This window comes from Balearica regulorum, chromosome 6 (genome assembly GCF_011004875.1).
Source record: "Balearica regulorum gibbericeps isolate bBalReg1 chromosome 6, bBalReg1.pri, whole genome shotgun sequence".
NCBI lineage: Eukaryota > Metazoa > Chordata > Aves > Gruiformes > Gruidae > Balearica > Balearica regulorum.
The window spans coordinates 23,960,829-23,983,600 of NC_046189.1; the positions used below are offsets into that span (position 1 = coordinate 23,960,829).

The window sequence follows — 22,772 nt, forward strand, 5'->3', positions numbered from 1 at the left end:
CAGCGCATAGGGGCAGGGCCACATCCTGCACCTGGGTCCCTGGTCCCTGCCAGCCCCCAGGGCCCTCGCCCACCCTCACACCCCCTCTGACCTTCCGCAGCCAGGCAGGGGGCACAACACAAAGGGAGGGCAGCCTGTGGATCATGTTGTACACCCTTAAATAGGGGTGGTGTCTACCTATCCACTTATGTGGCTTCTTTAAAATAATAACAAATAATAACAGTAACAATAATAATATTATCCCTTAAGAGGTTTGATCTCATGAGAGGATTCAGGGCTGGGTGTGCCTGTAACGACAGAGAGCTTTGCCACCGTTACCTTGTGGAAAGGCACCTAAGAGCTGAAGAAAGGTTTAAGGTATATCTTTCTCCTCAGTGTTTCTCCAATATTTACTCAGAAAGGCACAGCTCAGCTTGCTGCCACAGTAAAAACTTTTCCTGCTGTGAGTCCTGAGCAGGCACTGGGCCTGGGGTTCTGTGCAGGGCCACCCGTGCAGCCCCATGCAGCCAGCCGGCCTGCGCTGCCCGTCCGCAGCTCTGGGTGCCTCAGCCTCACTTAATTACGTGTGACTAATTACCACTTTGTAATTAGCACTTTTGACTTCTAACAAACTTGTGGAGAAACAATTCTATCGTGTTACTGTTAAGGCAAGTCATCTAGAGCCAGTCCTACTACCTGCTGATCTACTCCTAACAGTTTTACAGATTATCTCTCAGTTGTCAAAGTGACTTCATCTTGACTAACAATCCACATAAGATAATCAAGGAGGTGCAAAAATATTTCAATTTAAACCACATACATATTTTGAAGCAATATTTTCTGCTTTTTCTGATGTAGATTTTAGTTGTCTTTTTTCTCTTTTTTTCTTTGCTTTTATTATGCTGAAAACCAGACAATGGTCGCAATGTCAAAGGTAAAGTATACATCTAAACTGTACCTTCCAGTGTTTCAAACAGCCACACTTTTTGGCATGATACTTTGCCTGCTGTATGAAATGTTCAAATGCAACATTCTCATGCTGACCTCTCTAGGGCCAGGTGCATTACTTAAATTATGTTTGTTAAACACATAGTTATTCCCTTAACTATTGTCTCAAAGCACTAACTACCAATCCCTGGAAAAAGTGAAGGCATAGTTAAACAGTCATTTGACTTAATTATCTGTTAATTCAAAAAAGGAAGGGAGGGAGATAGAACATATCATAGTTATTTAACTTAGTGCTGTTGTCCTTAAGCAGGCAAAACTTCTATTGCAGCTACCAGAAGTTTTACCTGTGAAAAGATGTACAATTCGGTGGGGCCACTAACAAGCAATCTACTGTTATAAGGTGTTTAGTTGTCAGTTAGCTATCTCAAAAATAAAATAATTGGTAATCAGGAGCCTTGTGGAAGTATCTTCACTTATTCCTCTTTTGTCTCCTCAAAACTAGTTTCACGTTCCTGGATGGCAGGGGGTATGGTTTCAAGCTTCCTGTAGTATTAAAATATGCATGCATGAACTTCATTGCCAATTTCATGTTTAAATAACATTTAGTGCAGTTACAAAATTGTTTCTATTCACCAGCACTGAGCTACATCTTTCAGAAGCAATTTGAATATAATTCTGAAGTTACTTCCTCCATTTCTAGAAAACAATTACTAAAGTGTTCAGTTTAATTGTAATATTTGTAGCTATGTCTTAAAACTGGTTTGTGATGTCATGCATGATGCAAAAAGTGTGCGTACCTGGTAGTCTTCTCTCTAAACTGCATGCAGTGCATGACCTAGGTTCTGTGAAGCAATTCGTGGACTGTGAAATCATTGCATTTGCTTCATGTGTGTGTTGGCAAAATCTTGGGGAAAAAACCCGCAGCCTCCGTACTGTAAAGCAACTTTTATAAATGTATTTACTGCTGGTGAAAGATCACGGATTGACAGCTCAGGAGAGTGAAATCATTTCTCAGTGCATTGTGTAAGCAGGGACAATGGAGTCTTACCATAAAAACAGGGAGCACAAACTTAAAGAATCTCTTTTGTAGGGTAAGCAGAAGCATGTCATTCTCCCTGCTTATTCAATTCTTGGCCGCTCTGCTGAAACCGTCAATCAGGGTGCCAATTAGTGTCAATTGTGATTTGTTATGGCCCTCTTTTTCTGCTTCCTGCTATGAGAGTATAGCAAAGGTCCACTAGCTGTCAAGTATCAGATCAATTGCTGCCAGCCTATGCTGTGCTTAAGCTAGTAATGTCTTTCAATTCATTACAATTATCTATGAGGAATGTATATATACTTTTCACCACTTTCCAAAGCAAAAGAAGGTGGATTTAAAAAAGCAAGGTTTTATTCTTATGTGCAATTAACTTAAGTCTAATATCACACACTAGGGCATGAGTTTTAGGTAGCAAAGGAGAGGGTATAATTCCCTTTAGAATAGAAGCAATAAATGATTTAAATCCCAGAAAGCAAAACTTCAATGCAATTTAAGCATCTATAAAGTTACTATAAAAAAATTAATCTTATCTACTATCTAATCATAGATTTGCCTAGGTTCCTTTTAGTTTAGTTTTCTTCTTACCATTGAGTTCCTCAGGTATCAAGAATCTTGTTTATCTGACAAATGGCCCCAATTTGATACCCCGCTCATGTCTAAGCCTACTTAATATTCAAAAACTATTAATTGCTACAACTATGTAGGGAAGTCCAACCACACATAGGTAGCACATGCCAGCCAGATTAGCCACTTCGTTGATTTGTGAGGAGATTGTGAGCCCTGATTTGTTTTGAAAACCACTTTTTAATAGAGTCATGTAGATGATGTGAAAGATAGGTTCAGATCCTACCTGGACCAAAAGGTGTTCAAGCACAATATTCCAATTCCTTGGTAATTTCCTCAGTACCAGGCTTTTTAGCATTCCTTGTGGAAGAAATGTAGTGCTTTCTTCCTTTTTCCAGTGGAGCTGTTCCACAAAGAATATACTAGGTTCATTTGTCTAAAGAAAAAAAGAAGGACTGATTTCGTAGTTTAGTGGTTAGAACACTCACACACAAATTTTAGTTTTTCTTACATCAAATGTTCATTGGACAAAGTACAGAAAGTCTTGAGAGCAGAACCACCAGACTCATCTCTCCCAGGCGAAGACCTGAACTGTTAGTCTAGGAGCATCATGCCCTCCCTTATCATCTTGAACTCTTTTCTGCACAGTGGCACAATTCTATCTTTGGCCTAGATTAACATACAGTTAGCATGAATTTAGAAGGTAGAAAGCATGTGTATAAAATCCTTTTAAGCGAAGAAAACAAATTAAAGTTCTTCAGCAAGCATTCTAAGCCAGGTGTGAGGGAAGACCAGCCCTCACTTCAAGAATTTTAAAAAAAAAATTAAAGAAAAAAAAATTCAGCACTACCTGAAGCATTTCCCCACAGCTATCTCCTGGCTGCTGGTTGCTTCGAATTTCACTCATTCACACATTGCAAATACAATTCAGCTGTTCTGCTGTTGACTCTGCAATGTACCCCATAGGCCTAATCCTGTCCCATTGGCTGTGCCTGAATCATAGCATTAATTCTTGTTCCCCTCCCAGGAAGAGAAAAAAAAAACTCAAAAAAACAGTAGAGGAATAAACATCACACTGTTGCCCACAATAGCATTAGGATGCAGTGAAGTTCTCATGGGCATCTGAGAAATGCCCTTCAAACCGATACTTCAGATACATTGTTACTGACTGCAAGACCTGGATTTTTTCTTAAATGCACAACTGAATCTAGCTCTCGCTGTCTAAACATCTGTATGGGTTTTTTTCCAGTATTATTCTCACAAGCAAATTTTCCTTACTATGAGTATTTTTGGCATCTGGACCAACTTTATGATGACAATACAAAATAAGTATACTGATCAGTTATGTTGCTTTCTTGGTGTACAAAGAACTCTGTCCAATATTGAAAAGAATAATTATAATGGATATGTACCTCACGAAGTATACAAAGTCCATATTTTTTATCTATTGTGATGCACTAAAGTAGTATAACGTGTTTAAGTATATATTAAATACTCCATTAATGTACTACATATGGGTATCCCTATTCTTTTCAATATTTTGTTGGTAATAGCAGTTGAAGAAATAAATTTTGTGAGTTTGTGATACTTCAGAATGAAACACTTTTAGGACAATGTTAGGTTAATATTTCTATTGATTAAGTATGGAGTTATTTGATGAGTCAACAGGGGTAGAGCAAGGGTCTACTCAATTTTCCAGTTTACCAAAAGGCATTTTTGAACTAACTATCATGTAAGCATGAACAACAGTACAGATGTGATAATAGAGCCTTTGCTCAGTCCAGATGATCTTATATAATCGTGTGTCCTATTTCTGCTTTTATAAACAAATGAGAATATAGTCTTTATATTCAGCCAGCATTATAATGGAGCATACCAGCATACCCAGTAACATGAAAACAAGTAAGGATGGATGCATTATGTACCTTGCAATCCACTGACTTTATAAAAAAATATTCTGGGCTATAACTAAAGGAAATTTCATATTTATGTCCAATACTAAATTTGATTCTCATTAGCAACAGAGTTATTTTTAAAATATAGATAATTTTTACTATTAACAAGTAGTATAGTGAAAAATAGATTTTAACTACACTTTTAGCATATCCCACTTAAACATTAATGATAATTTATTTATCTGCATTTGTCAAATACTAAATATGTGTTCTGATTTTTCAGGGCCTTTTAATCATATCAAGTCAAGTCTGTTGGGATCCACATCGGATTCAAACCTCAACAAATACAGTACAATCAACAAAATTCCTCAACTCACACTGAACTTTTCAGATATCAAAAGTGAAAAAAAATCTTCATCTCCTCCATCTTCGGAGAAAGCGATTATTGCACCTAAGGTGAAAGACCGAACGCACAATGTAACAGAGAAAGTTACCCAGGTAAGGTAATACCAATTATTTTAGTTTCTTTCCAGTTTTGTGGAGCCAATTATCAGTGTATTCAATAGATTGTTACTCTTTTCATGAGTGATTTGGATATCTCCAAGACAATTTCAAGGGTTTGAGCCATTACTTAGTTTACTTCCAATTCAGTTACACATGAGGTGGTTTACAGCATTAAATGATACTGCTAACAAACAAAATTTTCAATGGAAAAACCCTGTAGTATACAAGTGCCCCAAATAAGTCCACTAATTTCAGTGATTCCTGTTAGTTATAAATGTTAGTTTCTTTTTTTTTTCCTCTTTCTCAGCTTCATGAATTGCTAATTAGTGCAAGGCACAACAGGATAACAAATGGTAGGTGATTGTGCCACTGGTATATGTATCATAGTTACATCTTGTAATTTCTGTTCCAGTTCTTTGGCTTTTCATAATGCTTTTTCCTGTGGTTATCTTTTCCATGTGTGTACATCAAAAAGGCTGTCAAAATGAAAAGCAGATACCTTTGGACTGGATGCATGATTATTATGTCATACTTGGGAATGAGGCATACAATTGAATCATAGAATCATAGAATGGTTTGGGTTGAAGGAACCTTAAAGATCATCTAGTTCCAACAGAAACAAAACTGAAAAAAATTCAAGATAGCATATTTCTTCAATCTAAGACAGATACAGTGCCTTCTGAAGGCAACAGAAGTTTTCAGCTAAAGTCAATATGAATATTATATTTGTGTTGTAATGTCATATGGAGATTGACAAGGACAGGCTATCAATGTGCAACATATTGAAAAATATTAAGACATGACAGTATCGCAAATAACTTTGATAGTTTTAATAAGCAGAGGGTTGGCCCTTAAATGCCCAATGTCTGCTGACAGACTGAAAGATGTTAGAAGTGCTTTGTGTTAGAATGCAGATAGAGATTTCATAAGGAAGATCTTGCCAAGAGTAGCTTTTGACTTACTGCTGACCTGCCTTCCATATTCTCTACATTGGTACTATGCCAGATATTTTCCATGCTCCCACTCCTTTTGACGGATATAAAAAGGAATGTATTGTACACCCTTCTAGAGAAATAGAGACAAAGGTTCTATCAGTTCTATCTTGAGATCAGTTAGTGCCTAAAAAGTAATTGGATTTTTATCTTTCATATATTTTGTCTTTGATAGCTAACTTGAATCTGCAACCATTGTACTTTCTTCCCTGGTCAGTTGTGAAAGATTTAATCTCTTCTGGATCCATTTTGATACGTTTTAAATTATTCATAGTAGTTATACATAGAAATCTTTTCACAGATAATGTGGCAAAAGTCAAGTTACATTAAAAAGACTAATTTTTATAAGTTACATAAGCATAAGTCAAGCTTGATTGTTTTTTTCAAAATTCTGACTGGCTAATTAGTGCCAGAGTGCCAAGTTTCTATGTTCTGATTACACTGTTATGGGGAAATAAATAAATGAATAAAAATAGATCTGTGTTTATTCTCCAAACAACTTAGATATTCTGAAAAGGTCCAATAGAAATGGCTTGGATCAGCTAAACCTTCCAGGAACATTGATACTAACTAAATTCAAAATTAAATTTGATATGCTCTATAAAACTTTACACATCACAAAAGATTTCCAATTTAATTTGACATTGGTTTATGCCCTTTTCTAGATCTCAAGCAATGTGCAGAGTACAATTTGTGTAGCAAACTTTGATAATGTACCATTCATCATAATTGGAAAGTATTCCCCACAGCTGTTCCTTTCTCTTTTAGTATATTCAGGTTGCAGTTGCTGCTGCAGCATAAACTCTAGGATTAGGTACAGAGAGAAACTCCTAGGAGGTATAAGTAAATGTAGGTCTACTGAATTTGATAGTCAAAGATCTAGTTAACTAGTTATTCATGAATTAGATTAGAAATAGACATTTGGAAGATGAAAGTGGTTTGGTTTAGTCCTGTGTTTGTTTCTAATCCCCAGTGATTTCAATGTATTTTTTAAGAGTCTGCACCTCGAAGGTTCCACTGCATGTGTGCCTGTGTATTTAAAATTTCAATCTCTTTGTAAAACTTGTCATAGGCCCATAGATCCATTTTGTATCTGCAGAATAGTGGAAAAGTGGTTTTGGAAAGTTTGAGCACAGTGTTGAGAATAGAATATGGCAGAAACATCAGGTGAGATAATTGGGATATGCTCATGCTGGCACAGTCCTCTGATATACATAAATCTGTGAAATGGCATCAAAAATGTACAGAGGGCAATATGACCTATTTAATCTATAGGACAATATCAGTAAAAGAGCAAATGAGTATAAAATGGCCCTGGTAAGTTAAAAGGTCACCCTTAATCAAAGTAGTGACATTCTGAATTAGTCTTCTAATAAAAGTTAGGGCAGGAATTCCAAATGTCTTTAGACAGAGCCTGAGAAATGCAGTAAAGGTATGGATAACACAATGTGCTTTTTTTGGGATTGCAGGACTTGGTGACATGGAAGACCACTTCCAGTCACATATTGCACCATTCAGACATCCATCAATCTCTCTCTTTATAGTCCTCATTGTGTATCTCCCTTCCTTTCCTTTCCTCAACTTTGCTGAAAAATTTGGTCGTGTTGCTATAACCTGATTCTTCCACTACTGTGGCTCCTCTCACTGTGCAGCTCAAAATATAGAGACTTGGACTCTGGTGTGCACCACACTAAGGCATCAGTGAGCCTCGCAGTCGGATGACTGCACTCTGGATTCTATCTCATGCATCAATATCAAACCAAGTATCAGCATCACAGGATACAAGAACAAGTTCTTCTTTCCAGAGATAACAGCTGTATGAATTCTATCGTATCCACAAGCTGGAGAAGTAATTCAGGTAGTGAAGACAGTGAACAAGGAGAGGATGGCACATTGCTACCTTCACGAGGTAGAGGAAGAATAATGAATAAAATAAATGAGTTATGGCCATTCTGTTTAGAGGAAGTAATACACTTTCAGAAAACATTTAAAGAGGAGTGGGATGCTTTAGCAGTACGATTTTGGTGGAATAAGTTAGAAGCAGATGGGAGAATAAAGTTTAGAAAATAATTTCAGAAGGAGCGGAAGAGGTTGTGGGACAGTGGTTGATACTTTGAGTGAAAAATATGAACTTTGAAATGCAGGTGGAGGAAATAAGATTTCTCTACAGAATTTAATAAGTAAGTAAATAAATAAAATCCTCACAGCATCTTACCTTTTAAGTAATACAAGTGAGAGAATCTCTTCAAAAAGATCCAGGTTATAAACGCTACTGCAAAGACCCTTAAAGTATTGCCTTACTACTTAACAGGAGTGTTCAGGACATTAGATGTAGAGAAGAATATTGCCTTAAGATATAGCTTGCAGTGAAGCACTGCCAGTGTGATGGTCCTGAATTAGTAGATACTCAGATCTCTTGGGTCTTCACTGACCAAAGCTCCTTGTATAATGCAGAGTAGCAATAACATCTTCTGGACACCTGTTTCTGCATAACAGTGAATTTTACTGAGAGGAATAGCCCAGTCGTAGCTGCCAGCTAGCCCTTATTAAAAAATTGGCAATGTCATGTAGATATTAGTCACTAAAATTAAATTTACATTTCCATTCCACTTTTCTAAATTTTTTTTTAATGTTTCACATTATAATTTCCAGAGGTGCTAAGCTAGACTGTCTTCTCGAAGACTCTCAACTTTTTTTCATAATTTATTTTTTTTTTAGTCTGTTCAGGATGACAATCCAATTTCTGCACTCTTTTGCACTGACAGGTTCAGTTAGGGTCCTAACACTGATTGTTAGAAAGAGACAAGTCTTCCCAGAGGCAGAAAAAGTAGACTTTTATGAAAGAAAACAGTGGGGCAAAAATTTGACATCTGTCCCTTAACATTTTTGATGAATTTGTAAAGTGAACTTCTGGCCTTAAAATTACAGCATGTAGAGGCGCAACAGTAAATGATTTTATATTTAGTTTAAAAACAGATTGATTTTAAATCTTCTTACATATACAGTGCCCATTGATGTATGACTCCAAAGCTGTGAACTCTGTTGTGAACAGACTCAGAGCAGCATCAAGATTAGAATACTCGGTACCTATACTTATTTTCAAAGAAAAGAGAGAATTCCTGAATACTCATAGATTAACTCTGGCAACAAACAATGGCTGGCCCAATTAATAAACATAATTTACTGATCTCTTTATTATGGTATTTGCACAAAACTGTTTTGTGGCTCCTGATCACTAATGTTCAGAGATTATTGATCCCCTTGAAATTTATCAGTCTGTTGAGATATAGCATGTGGTTGAAAGACCCAATATGTATCTCTTGTTTATGACTTGTCTCAATAACTGACTTATATGATGGTAAAACTGTATGATCTTTAAACTTTTTGTAAATAATACTTTTCAAAACAGTGTCATCATCCACCCACCTGTAGGAAATATATATACCCAAACTGGTTATATGGCTGATCAAATGATAAATATGTACCTTGACAGGCTACACAGTCGATTGGAAGATTGCATTCTGATTTGCAGACATGCTGAACACCCACAGCTCTTCTGAAAGTGAAGCTCTCAGTGAAGGGGAGTCACGTATGAAGTGACAGACCTTGTAGTTTCACTGCATGTTTTTTGTAATCTGGCCAGACTCTATTCTGTCAGCCCCAAAAGATTAAGAAATAAGTAACAATATCCCCCGAGGCCAGTCTCAACTGTTGATATAAAAAGAACAATTATATGATCATGACTTCAAACTGACCTTCAGGTTTTCAGGCTAAAAGAAGACTAGCAGCATCTAGAACAGAGAGGGGCAATATAAGACCTAAAAATAAACCAAATTATTGAGCTATACATTTTCAGCTGTCTGATTCGGCTGACACACTGCGCTGATTACAACATCATGCAATAACTCACACACAAACATTTCAAGGCAGTTTATTTTGGAATGCAAGCTGATATAAAGCAGAAATTTCTGAATTAAGGGGAAAAAAATTTGATGTGTCTTCCAGTTACACAGCAAGACATACATATAATAATGAAATTGGGGGGTAACAGAGCCAACATTCCCTAGTTACTGAATAGAAAGTTTAAATTCTTGGTTTCTGCTGAAGTGAGAATCTTCTTTTTTCTATTATTTGCTACTTCTGTTCTCAATGATCAATTGATATAGCTTATACAGGAATTATTCCCTTTGTTTACAGCCATACTTAGCACCCTCTTCCAATAAAATTTCATCTTTCATTGTAATTATATAATTATTCATAATTACTATAGATGTAATTATAGAAATAGTACAAATTTGTGTAATTTCATTATCATTTAGAAGGTGTGACACACCTGTGCGTGAAAAGAAAAAAAGTCGAGACAATCATGGTGATGGCAAAACTGATGAAAGTACCCCGATCTCAGGGTAGTCATTTATACCTGTCACCTGTCACCAAAACTGGAGAGTAGGCTCTTTTGCACCAGAGCAAGTATCTATGCAAAGTGCATGGAAGCAGAAAACAAAGCTCACTGTTTTAATAAATTTCAGAAGAAAACATAGCATTTTCATTGGAATTACTTGCTATTGCATCAAGTAACAAAATGGCCAATATAGTTACAGATTCACAGCAATTGTGAAAGATAAAATATTTCTTGACAGTGATTGTTTTCAGTAGAGCCTCTTCTCTCTGTGACAGCTGAATAGGGTAAGGCATCTGAACTGCTGTGGTGTTTTGAGAAGATTTCACAACATATGGTAGAAATGGAGCAGTTGGAAAGCCCAGCTGCTTTGAAGCATCTAACCTGGATGCATCCTTAATTAGTCCGTGTCCTTCCCCCAAGATCTAATTTTCTGAGAAAGGGATTGCCTGATTTTGCTGAGTTCGGAAAAAGTACCCAGTATCTTCTATGAATTACAATTTCGAGCAATCAATGTTTTGTGTGATCTCTTTGTTGTTACTGTCTTCAATCAAATACTTAGTGATCTGTTCTGTGATGCTAACATGGAATAGACCATATGAATTTTTTTAATACTAGGTATTTTTCCAAAGCAACATTCTTCTTTTGATGCTAATACGTGGGGGAAAATAGGCAGACACAGGCTTTCAGACTGCACTGTAGTTCTGAAAATAATTAATTTGACAAATATGTTGAGGGTGTAATAACTAATGCCCTACAAAGCAAGTAAAACTGATCAAAACCACTTAGGCAAACCTTATTTCTCTAGACAAGAGCTCTAAAACCCCAAACTCCCACTTCATGGCAGATTGACCTTGGAAATTTCTAAACTTGGTAGTTTACTCAATTAAAACCAACAGTTTTGACACCCACCAGAACTGTCCCACCATGAACTGCAAGAAGTCAAGCCTCTGCTTAGCCCCTGTCAAGCCCCACTGAGATCCAAATAACCGACAGAGGCCTCTGATCCCCTTGACATGCACAGCCTGAAATAATACCTTTCACACATGCAGTTAAAGCTGCCTTAAAACAGCCATGAAAGGAGTCACAGTCTCTCTTTTACGTAACCTTAGAACCATACAAAAATGTAGCGTGGAAGAGACCTCTAGAGGCCATCTAGCCCAACCTCCTACTCAAAATAGCATAACTTAAACGTTAGATTAGAGTCAGGTGGTTACCATGTTAACTCAGGAAACAGTTTCCATGTTTAGGTCAGCATAAGCATATATTTTCCTGGAGAAGATCACCCCACGATAGACGGCAATAGCAGCTGGTGCGCTGAAAGAGGGAGGGAAGAGGGCAGAAAGCTGTGGATCTCACGGGCCAGAAAGACCTGGCATTTTATAAGTAATATTGGTGGTGTAGCTAACGTATAGGGTACTCACTTAGAAAGAGGCAGTCCTGGGTTGTAGTCCCAGAGTATTTTGCCTGTTACTTATCTTACATAAATGACCATCTGTTAAAAAATCCACATAAATAACCCTGGGCACCAGGGACTCGGACTCAGGACTCCCTTCCCTCCTTCCCTGAATGCCTTTACCCCCAAACAGCCTGGATTCTGAACTCTGTACTAGTGCCAGACACCTCACATGTACACACTGTAGTATCAATGCTAGATCTAGCCACAAAATGCCATAACCTGGGCTGGCAATATTTAGCATTTACCTGAAATTACATATTCACCCCTATTAAGAGTCATTTTCATCAGACAAAAAAATGCAGGTATGTTTAGCTAACAATTTCATATTCATTTCTTGCAAGTAACGACTTTCCTTTTAGTATAATGCTAGTTAATACAAAAAGTGCAAAACTGGTGGGTAATTTGGCAGATTAACTTTTTCAAGGAAATAGTTAAGTTCCCACAAACTGCTAATGAGAGAAATCAATGAATAAACTAAATGTGAGAGCAGAAAGGTCCTGCAATTTGCAGCAGGTATGGTGATGATATAACTTGTGATAATTCTAAAGCAGGTGTTTACTACTACTGATTAGAAACCACATGGCCTTAAGCATATAAAGGAGAAATAGCAGCAAGGCTAGTATTCTTTTGGCTTGGGCAGGTGGTAGGAGAGAGGCATGTGGATTGGTTGGTTTTGATGTATTGGCAGCTGAGGAAAATATTTCCTGGTTAGGGTTTAGGATTTTTTTCATAGGATTAAACACAGTAAAGAAAAGTAAAGATCATTAAACCCAGTCAGCACAGTATGTTGTTTTATGAATTCTGAATGCCCCCAAAATTAATAAGCCAAATGAGAAGGTCATTCTTATTATCTATGATCTGCTGTGTGTTAGAACTTGGATAATGCTTTCAGCTTGTAACTGGTAACAGGATCAGTAGAGAAGTGCATACCCAGAATAGTTCAGAAATAATGCTTTAAAAAAATAATCAAAGGGTCATTCAATCCCAAATATTATGTTTATGAAATAGTGTGCTAATCAGTATGGTAACATGTAGTTGCCAAGCATTTATTGAGCTGTATGGGTGATACTGAGCATAAAATTAATGAGCATAGCACAACAAAAATCTCTAGAAAATATTTACTAAAAGTGGCTAGTTCAGGCCATCTAGAGTGTAGAAATAGACTATAAAATTCAAATCTATCTGAAATAAAGTACCTAAATTGCATGAATATTTAGTTGATATTCAGAGTAGATAGAGAACTCAAAGTTTCTTTTTCCTGATATCAGGGTGGCCTTGTATTAGATTTATCTTAGATAAGTCTGTTTTTCTTTGACAGTTGAATAAATCATTGCAGCACATGGTGGAATTGCTTTAAGGTACTTTAGGTGTATTTTCAAGCATAAGTTTTTTATTCAAAGAATTGCCAGTTTTACATTCAGGCAGCATCTTTTTAAATATGAAAATTGCAGTAACTACTTTTCATTTAATATCTTGAAAGCTGGCATGAGAAGATATGTTCGGCTCTAGACAGCCTGTTCAGAATATTACTACTAATAAATGAGAAACATTTATTAAATGGGAAGAAACGTTCTTCATTTCACAGCTTTGCATTTTTTTCTAATCTAAGTATCCATCTTCTTTGAAAATGTTCCATGTCCTAAATGAATTCTATTAATTATGAAGAAACCTACTCTCTTTTGAAACAAAAGATCTGCTGTGTGATATGGCCTCACATCTGTACCAATCTGTTCTGTTCAGAGAAGTTTAGTTTTCACTGGTTTGTAGGTGGGTTAACAACGGAAGACTATAACAGAAGGAAAGTAGCACCTTTTGCTTCAGCTTATTCTCTAATGATGTTGGTTACTGGGTTTGAAAGTGAGCAAGAAATCAGTGCCTGTGGCTCATGGTCATCCTGTAGAACTTGTTAGAGGCCAGCTAATTTATTTTGATGAATTTTGTTAGGATAGCATGAGGACAGCAGCCTCCTTCCAGGTTTTCAAAAAAAAGCTTGAAAAATATGGTTTGTATAGGATAGTAATTTCCAGATATATTATGCTGTCTATTTTCTCTCTTCTTTACACCTACAATATCAAGTAAGCTAAACGAAACTGCAATGGTGAATGTCCCATTCTGCATTTTACACAGTGTGATAAATTAGTCAATACATCTAAAAACCAAAGAACTTTAAGAACATTAAAGCTTACAGTCAGGTGTCCATCCTAGGCATTTTTTCCACTGGATTGAGCTTTGATGCCTGCAATCATATATGTGATCAGCCACAGTACCAAAAAGATTCCCATATCTCCCTGGTTAAATTAACAAATAAAAGGTCCTGTTGTCTCCTGAGCAGGAGCTTCATTTAGCATAACACAGGCGAAGTAGGGCTTCTCAAGGAGTTATTTTTGGCACAGTAATGCTGTGGTATCACAACGTTTTTGTTAAAGTATCAGAATAGGTAGTGAAGAATCATCATAAGGGTCCTAACATGTCTTGCCACAATTCCCCCAAACAAAAATATGTCTTTACATCAGAGAAAAATGTCTAATGTAAGATCCAACTACTGACTGAGGAAAGGCAAGTTTGCCTGCTCCATTCTCCATGGTCACAAATCCACCCTTTTCCTCTGCCTGACCAGTATAAATTGAATGGATAGCTCTAGAAATCTGGATCATGCTTCTACAGGTTGGTTTTGCTAGTGAAATGTGCTTTGTATCATCACATTGTGTGTATATGTGTATGCAATCTGTTCCATCTCCTCTTGCCAAATGACTTTTTGGTTGGAATGTTAGTGACCAAATTTGGTAGAAGGTTGGGTAATGCATTAAACTTTCCTGCAAGTGGTGTGAAGAGAGGAACATGGGCAGAATGGTAGGACTAAACTGTTTAAGTGAACCAGGTTGGCATATACTCATTAGACAAACACTGGAAGGCCACAGAGAGATGGACATTTCTAAATGAAGATTTTCCCCAGCTACCAGAGCAGTTTCAATTGCAGTTCACACCTTTTTAAACTCTAAGGCATCTAATTACAAAATGCAAATGTTCTAGAAACTAAAGTTTGCTTATTTTGCTGATTATGGAAAAAATATTTACCCTGAAACTGAAGGTTAAACTTAAATATTAATGTAGGCAAAAGGACCTTTTCTCCTTTTCTCCTTTACTCTGGACAGTTACATCAGTAAGTACTGTAATCATAGAACAAATCTATGGCTGTAGCTGATTAATTTTCAGTCCATGCACTTCAGATATTCTTACAGCTTTTATGCTCTTCTTTAGCTGCATGAAAATGTTTGGCAACTAGCAAACCATTCTAAATGGATAATAAAGAAAGATATATTTTTCATAAATATTGTGAGGAAGATGAGGTAACATCGACAAGCACAAAATCTACTTTTTTTTGTTGTCATGCCATGAACAAATGGTAAAAAATATCTTTTAGGTGACTAAAAACCACAGCAATAATTTAAGCCCTTATTACAAATGTGACCCTTGATGTTTTGTTGTCAGACATATAAATGCTTGTTAACAGCTTAGTGTTGCCAGAAGAGGAAGGAATTACTCACAAGCTCTTCGGCATTTTGAAGGATAGCATTTTCTGTCTTCTGAAATAACACCTTAAAGCTAATTTTAAAGAGGAGGGTTACACAACTTTTAATACATATTCTGGCATTAGCATTTACTAAAAATAGCCAGTTGTTAATATCTCCTTCTTTGATAATCTGCATATCACTAATTTAAGATTTAAAGTTCAGTAATGCACATTCAATATATCTGTATGCTCCTAAGTGTTGCTCTGATGATGCATTACCCACTAATATGAAAGTAATTACATACTGACTGGCAGGAAGAGGCTCCTGAGGTTTAAGATCTATAAGCCATTTCTTAATTTTGTCATGGAAAATAATGGATGGAAAATGAACTATAGAAGTACTTCCTCGCTTTTAATATCTATCTTCATGAGAAAATAAATGATAGGTTAGAGATAGTGAGTTGTATTCAAGTACAAGTTTGTGAAGCAATTTTGCTTGACAGTAATATCCACAGAAATATTATTTCCATGAAATCTGCACAATTTTACTGAACAAACGTGAGAAGAAGGCTGTTCCGTCTTTAATTTCACAGCATACATAACTTCCCGTGACAATTTGAAGATTTTGCATTACTGTGTATTTAAATATCTTTAGCTGAATAGATTTATGTAATTGAAAATGTGGCAATTCATGGCCTCAGTCGTGAAAGGCACTCAGCACTCCCAGGAAGTCCCAGTGCTCTCAAATCTGAGTAGGATTTGAAAGTTGTCATCGTCACCAAGGAAAGATGCTACCCTATCAAGTGAAGACTAATTGAGGAATCTTTGTAAATCTTTAAGACTAAGAATGGTTTTGTAATTCTTTTCACATGGAAGGTCAATTTACTTGATAATAAGGCCTGCCTCTTTGCTTTGTATTGCCGTATTGGTTGAGTTCTCTGATGTACTATTACATTTTCTGGAGATTTCAGTGTTCATGGATATCATTACATTTATATAATGCAAGCACAAGTGAGAGTCCAGTAATTGTTTGGTACAGCTGCTATAATTTCAAGGCATCAACCCAATGACTGTATGCAGATGAGTCATGTCACTGATGGATACTTATACTGTGTGGGTGTGGGCTTCAGCCATGGGATCAGGTCTTAAATTTATTCTCTGTTTCATAATATGTTTTAGATGACATAATGTAAAATACTATTATTTATCTAAACATGACATTCATGAATATAATGAAATGTAGTTTAATGACAGCCCTAAATAGAAAATACTGAGAGCCGAGGAGAAAGGCAGAGCACCAGAGCAGGCATACAGGCAGCATGAATCCATTGAATCCATATCAAAAACCTCAAAGATGGAATTGTAGCTAAACTACCTAAGGCAGAGATAGAACAATTAAACCAACATAACTTGAACAGTCATGGCAGCAGTGTTATACTCATAGGTGGACAAGGCCTTTTAAAATCAATGTCAGTCTCTATTCCTTATGGATTTTCCAATATCAAATTTGTGATTATTATGGCAATATATTGAGAGGTTATGTCTAGGTCTTAGACAGAATTTTTCTTTTTCTTAAATTTTAACACCACCAAACAGCATTAACATTCAACTTCACTGAATTTTTTTGGACATTTATTATAAAAATTACTTAACACTAAATCAATTGATTCCACATTCCACTAAAAACTTACCCAGTTTTTTCTTCTTTCACACTATCTCATTGCCTACCAAATTGCAAGTCCTCCAGAATATTAATTTACTGAATATCTAAAAACATTTCCATTGTGTCTGCATTTCAGTTAGGTTGAGAATGCCACAAAGTCTGGTTTCAACTAACTTTAAAAAGCTTTATTTAGTGGCAGATTGACTTCTGCAACAAAAATTATTAAAATATGCTCAGATAAGCTGTGAGTTTTTCAGGTTCAGCCATTAATAACAAAAGTGCTGTTTCAGTGCTTACCTAAAATTACACTTTGTGAATAGGTGGGCATAGTCCAAACAAAACAAAACAAAACAAAACAAAACAAGTCTATTGTGCTATTTCTGACCTTGCAAACAAAGAAATATTGAGCCCATTGTTTAAATAAGAAAGGTTTCTCTCCTCTTGTGTCTGAAGTCCCAAATGGGAAGCATAGAGGACAAGCAAGGACAAGTCATATTTTCACACAGCAGCAGATTTTCTTTAACAAAAGCTTTACTTAAAAAATATGGAGTCCATTAAAACCCTGTGTTATAAGACCTCTTGGGTATACTTCAAACTGTCTGATAGAGATAGTTAAGTATCAGCTTTATACACCAATTGTCATACTACATAGTTTTAAAGCATTTAATACATACAAAAAAGTAAAACAAAAAGGAAAGTATTAACATTCCCCACCATTAGTATTTCTTGGTTAAGAAGATGTTCTTTAATAGCTATCCTTTGCAAAACATGTAAAAATTTCTTTTAAATGTAAAAATGCCTTTTAATGCTGATATGTGAAAGCAGTATATAGTGCTTTGTTTGGAGGGCACACTAAACCAAAAGCACTTCAGCTGTTTTTCGGTACTGGTGAAATCTTATTTGTTGTTCACATCAGCATCAAGGAAGATGATCATCAAGATGACTTAAATATGAAAAACCATTATAGTCTTCTGGGGAATTAGGTAATGCCTACCTCCAGGCAGCAAATGTTGATTTCATTCATATTTATTTTTAGGTCTTTTTAGATTCAGAGATCTCTTGAGGAGGTCCAGTCTGTAGGGGTCTCATGGTAATGGTGTGAATAGAGAAGAAAAGGGAAGAGATGTCCTTGCTAGTTATAGCTCGGGAGCTTCAGTAGAACTAATACACAGGAGAAAAGAGAGCCAGGAGAGGTTACACCAAGAGAAGAGAGTTCCACAAATGTAATAAAATCTCCAATACAAAATCATATCCTCTTGTAAAGCTGAAGTAATACTGCTTCATTTTTTGAACTGCGCTATCATTCAGATTTAAGGTCTATGGTCATGCTAAAAAGGGTTAATTATTACAGGAATATGGCTTTAGCTTTTGTGTCTGTTTCACATTTCTCATTTCTTTTGTTTTCCCAGATTTTCCTGTTCAATACTGTTAATTGGCCTTGTTAATAAAGATCTGAAAATCAGTTCAAAACTACCTGTTAAAAGGAAGAGATTGTACTCAAGATCTAAGGGGCTTGGGATAATATTGGCAGTGTTCATTCTGCACCATGAGCTGCATCAGAGAGCAAACGGGAATAGTAACTTAGCTTTACTTCACCTTAGGAGATGGTACCTTCCTTGATTTACTAGTCACCAACAATAAACTTATACAGAGTTGAAAATGCTGCTGGAAAAAAAAAATAGTCCAAATAGCTTTTCATTTTTTGTGAAATTACTTAGAGGTCATTGAGATTAGCCTAGCCTAATAATCTATGGAAACCTCCTATAAAAATGAAAAGGGTATGAATGTTCTTATGTCACTTCTTGCCTGTGTTCTTTGAGAAAACAGAACATGCTTTACATTTCATTAATGTAGTCTTTTCCAGTGTTACAGTCAGATAATGAGTATGGATGATTTTGGCTTTCTGATGCAACTTGGAAATGTATTTGGATTAGATCTGAAAAGTCAAAAGTTCTTCCAAATTCTTTCCCTTATTTTTGACTACAATATTGTCTATATTAGAATTATCTTGGTTCCATTATCATATTGTTTACATTTCCATGTAAATTTCATGACTCAGCTGCTGAATACACTTTATACAATGATAAACTTCAAAGTTTCTTCAATCTTTACTCATAATATTCGAGTGTCTCAGCATACAAGGAGCTGACATGTCGCTAGATTTTCTACAATTGCCCTGACTTAAAGATGCAGGAGTAATCATCCATTCATCTGTCAGGGCTGTGCACCTAGCATTGGACTGAGCCCAGCAAGATATTGGCAGAATAATATTTTTTCATGTCATATAGTATTTCCTAGAAATAAATCATTTTAACATTGAGTGGACTGGTACCATCTTCCATCGTTTTATGCAAGATGTTTTATGGGTGAGATAATTGTTTATTTTAAAGAAGTCCCCAAGTAATTTGGGACTATATGTATAGTTTGAGCTTTGTGAAATGTTTATGAAATTCTCTTAACATGAAAGATGCTATGCAAGAGCTAACCTTGTTAGTACAAGCTTTACTTTAATTCATCTGTGGCAAAAGCAGCAGTGACAAAACAGAATTTAGTACTGAATATAACTACATCATTTACATATACAGTTCATATGAGACATACTTTGTCATGAGGCATAGGAAAGCATCTTTCTGAAAAGATAATGTATTAAACTGCACCCATCAAGCTTCCACATCTACCTTTTGCATAGATATACTCTGTATCTATCTACCTTACAACTGTTGGGTTTTCTCCCACCCCATATATCTATTTTTTCACCTCTAAGCATTGCTCTTTGTTCAAATCTTCTGGATGTGCAGTAGTTCTGTCCATGATGAAAGATTTTACCTAGATTGTGAAGATGCTACATATAGTTTGTGCAAGTGTACGTTAATCTGCTGTCTGTTGGGAAATATACAGTACAAAATTATTGTGAGTTCCTAGCGAAAGTGCAAAAAGTCCAATGCTTTCTGAATAAGTCACTTATAGCATCTGGTCCATGCAATCACAATATGCTCACAGAATGAGTTCAGTGCTTCTTGAAGGCATCAGGCATGCTTGCTGGTTGTTCTCCATGTTCATGCACTTAATTGCTTGAAGAGCCATGGTCCAGCATATAATAAGGCTACCCCACACTTCCCCTCATGCAGTGCTAGAATAGCTAGGAAACCATAAGGTAAATCCATGCAGTGGGCTGACAGAAGTATTCCTTTAACAATTCATGGTGGTTTACATAACAGATGGCTTATCATTTATTATTTCTGTTATGATTTATTAATACACTACTATGCTTCTTTACTTTGTTTCTAGTTCTTTGGGTTTTACTGTATGCATTTGCATTCTTTAATAAATTTAGATTGAAAATACCTCAGAACAAAACTTATGAATATACATGTGATACACAGCAATATGGGTCTCAGAGTCTCTTGAAACTGTATGGTTTGCATAATAGATAACAAAAATAAAATGTTTTCATGCAGGAAATAAAAATAAACTGGTGTCTCCATTAAGTTATAAATTCAAAATTAAAAGAAGAGCACAAATATTTATGTGAATCTTAAAAATAAAAAGAATCAACTAAATTTAGAGGAGTAAGAATGATGCTAACTCATTGCTATTGTGTAACAGCTTCTATGAATGCTTTCCACTCATTATGCTTTGCAAGATGCTTTCAGTTTAGTAGGTAAATATTATTCTCTCTGACAGAAGTCAGAGAGGTTAAATGTCAGCTTGCCTACGATCACCGAGAAAATCAAGGTTGAATACCTCTAAAATTTTTTAAAGAGAAAACCCATTGCAGCTAGCATGACTTTTGCTACTTAGCATTATAGTATTCTCTTTAGTAAGACGTGAGGAAGCTTGGCTTTCTCATCATGTCATATTCCAAGGTTTTAACACTGCAATACTTTAGCCTTGTCCCAGTGCTGCTCCTTACTCTTAAAAACATTTCATTCCCTAAGCAGCTGTTTTACAATCCAAACTATAAGGACAGTTTCACTGTCCAGAAGAGAAAAGTTAATAAAATGTCTTTTCACTAACAGTGAATTTGTCAACATCTATTTTAAGCAAGTGGAAATAGTAAAGGTATTTTGAGTGGATTACTAAGTACACTGAAGTGTTCCATCTACTTAAGATGCCCAAGATTGGCCAACACCAGTACCCAAGCCTTGCAAGGGTGTCACACAACAGCAAAAGAATAAATTCACCTCATATTCAATCAGTATCTATTGAAACTGCCAACATGAAACCCAATAATGTGTTTTCTCCTTTTTATGTATTTGCAACTGTGATTTTTTTATTTGAGAAACAAACTCCCATTTTCTTTCTCTTGATCCCACAAACAAAAAGTTACATAATGTTTGTTTTCACTTCCCATTAGACAGGAGTAAGTAATGCAGAAATGTAAAGTTCTATATCACATTATGAATATGAAACTCACAACCATCAGTCAGCCTCTCCTGTTGTGTGTGTCTAAGAAACTAGCATGAAAAAGTTGGATCGATTTCTGCTATGATCACTTTTGTATTGCTCTTTTGTCATTTTGCCCTATTGGGGTTTTGAGTTTTGTACTCTTCAGTTTCAGCTAACTCAGTCAAAACCGATCTAGGAATAAGTGTAACTAAAATGAGAATAGGAGCCAGATTTCAGGGGAATAAGTCCAATTTACATTATGTGTTGCTTGGAAATGAAGCACACTGGCTGGAATTTTCAAGCAACTGCAAGAAACGTGAAGTAAGCTTTATTGTTCTTCTTGTCTAATCCATTTCCTTCATTGTGTGACAATCCAGCAGGAGAACACTGATCCAAATTTTATAAATAACAGCTCCCTTGCCATGTATACTCACACTGCTCTCAAATACTAGGGAAACATTCCTGTGAACACACCAGGTGGGGGTCTGAACATATTAAGACTGCTTAAGAGACTAAGCAATGCCTATGCTTCAACTTGCTGTCAGCTAGTGTGATTAATGCATAAAAAATAGCTAGTAGCATTAGTTAAATGCAAGTCGTAGTTACAATATAAAAAATAGATGAAGCGCCTCCACCATCACCTCAGCATGGTGCTTAATGGCTGTTTGAAGGTACCATATAATCTTTTGGATGGCTTAATCGTTTCTTTCTTCACAGTTCAAAGAAGAGTGGTTATTAACCCTGGTGTTCTCACAACATTTTCAGAGTAGAACTTCACAGGATAAGAAGTGCCACTTACATTACTAAGGATAGCATCCAAGGTTTATACAACACTTGCTGTTGGAAAGTTAAACAGAAAGGAGTGTGCTGACCCTTATAATCTTCTAAGACTATGTTTGAGGAGCGTGAAATTCCTCAGTCTTGAATAAGCTGAAATCTCAAATCCCAAACTGGTTCTGCTAAACAAAAAGCAAATAAAAGCAGACAATGTTGCTGACAAGGTATTTCTCCTTGCAGTCGTCATTTCATTTCAGTATAATTATTCATTTTATTTACTTTTGAAAGGTCTGATTTTCTGAACAGTATTGTTTTTAATTAGCAGGGGATAAGTAATAAGTAGAAGTAACTGGTGGAAAATGGGTATAAGATTTCTTGAATATGTCACTTGCCCAAACAGGTAGAAACTGAAGGTTGTCACCATCTGATGTTTGCTCATTGGTCTGTGTAAAATGAAGTGGTGATCTGAGTCCCACAGGATTTGGAGAGCACTTGCAGCACATAAGGCAATAATTAACATAATTGCTGACAGTCTCTATAACTATGCCAAGCATTGAATACAGACGAAAATGTAATTTATCTTCTTATCCTTAAAGGTTTTCTTCCTTCATGTCAGAGTTCAATCAGACTGGAGGAGCAGCCAAAGGAAATTT

General features: G+C 36.1%; 1 protein-coding gene across 1 annotated transcript in view; it reads left to right on the top strand.

The window, feature by feature from the left end:
• Positions 1 to 22,772, top strand: part of KCNH7 (potassium voltage-gated channel subfamily H member 7) — a 231,377-nt gene that overhangs the window by 158,191 nt on the left and 50,414 nt on the right. The window contains exons 6-8 of the mRNA XM_075756815.1: positions 893 to 913; positions 1,430 to 1,453; positions 4,709 to 4,923. Of these exons, the coding sequence (XP_075612930.1) occupies positions 893 to 913; positions 1,430 to 1,453; positions 4,709 to 4,923 (260 nt within the window). The remainder of the gene's footprint in view (positions 1 to 892; positions 914 to 1,429; positions 1,454 to 4,708; positions 4,924 to 22,772) is intronic.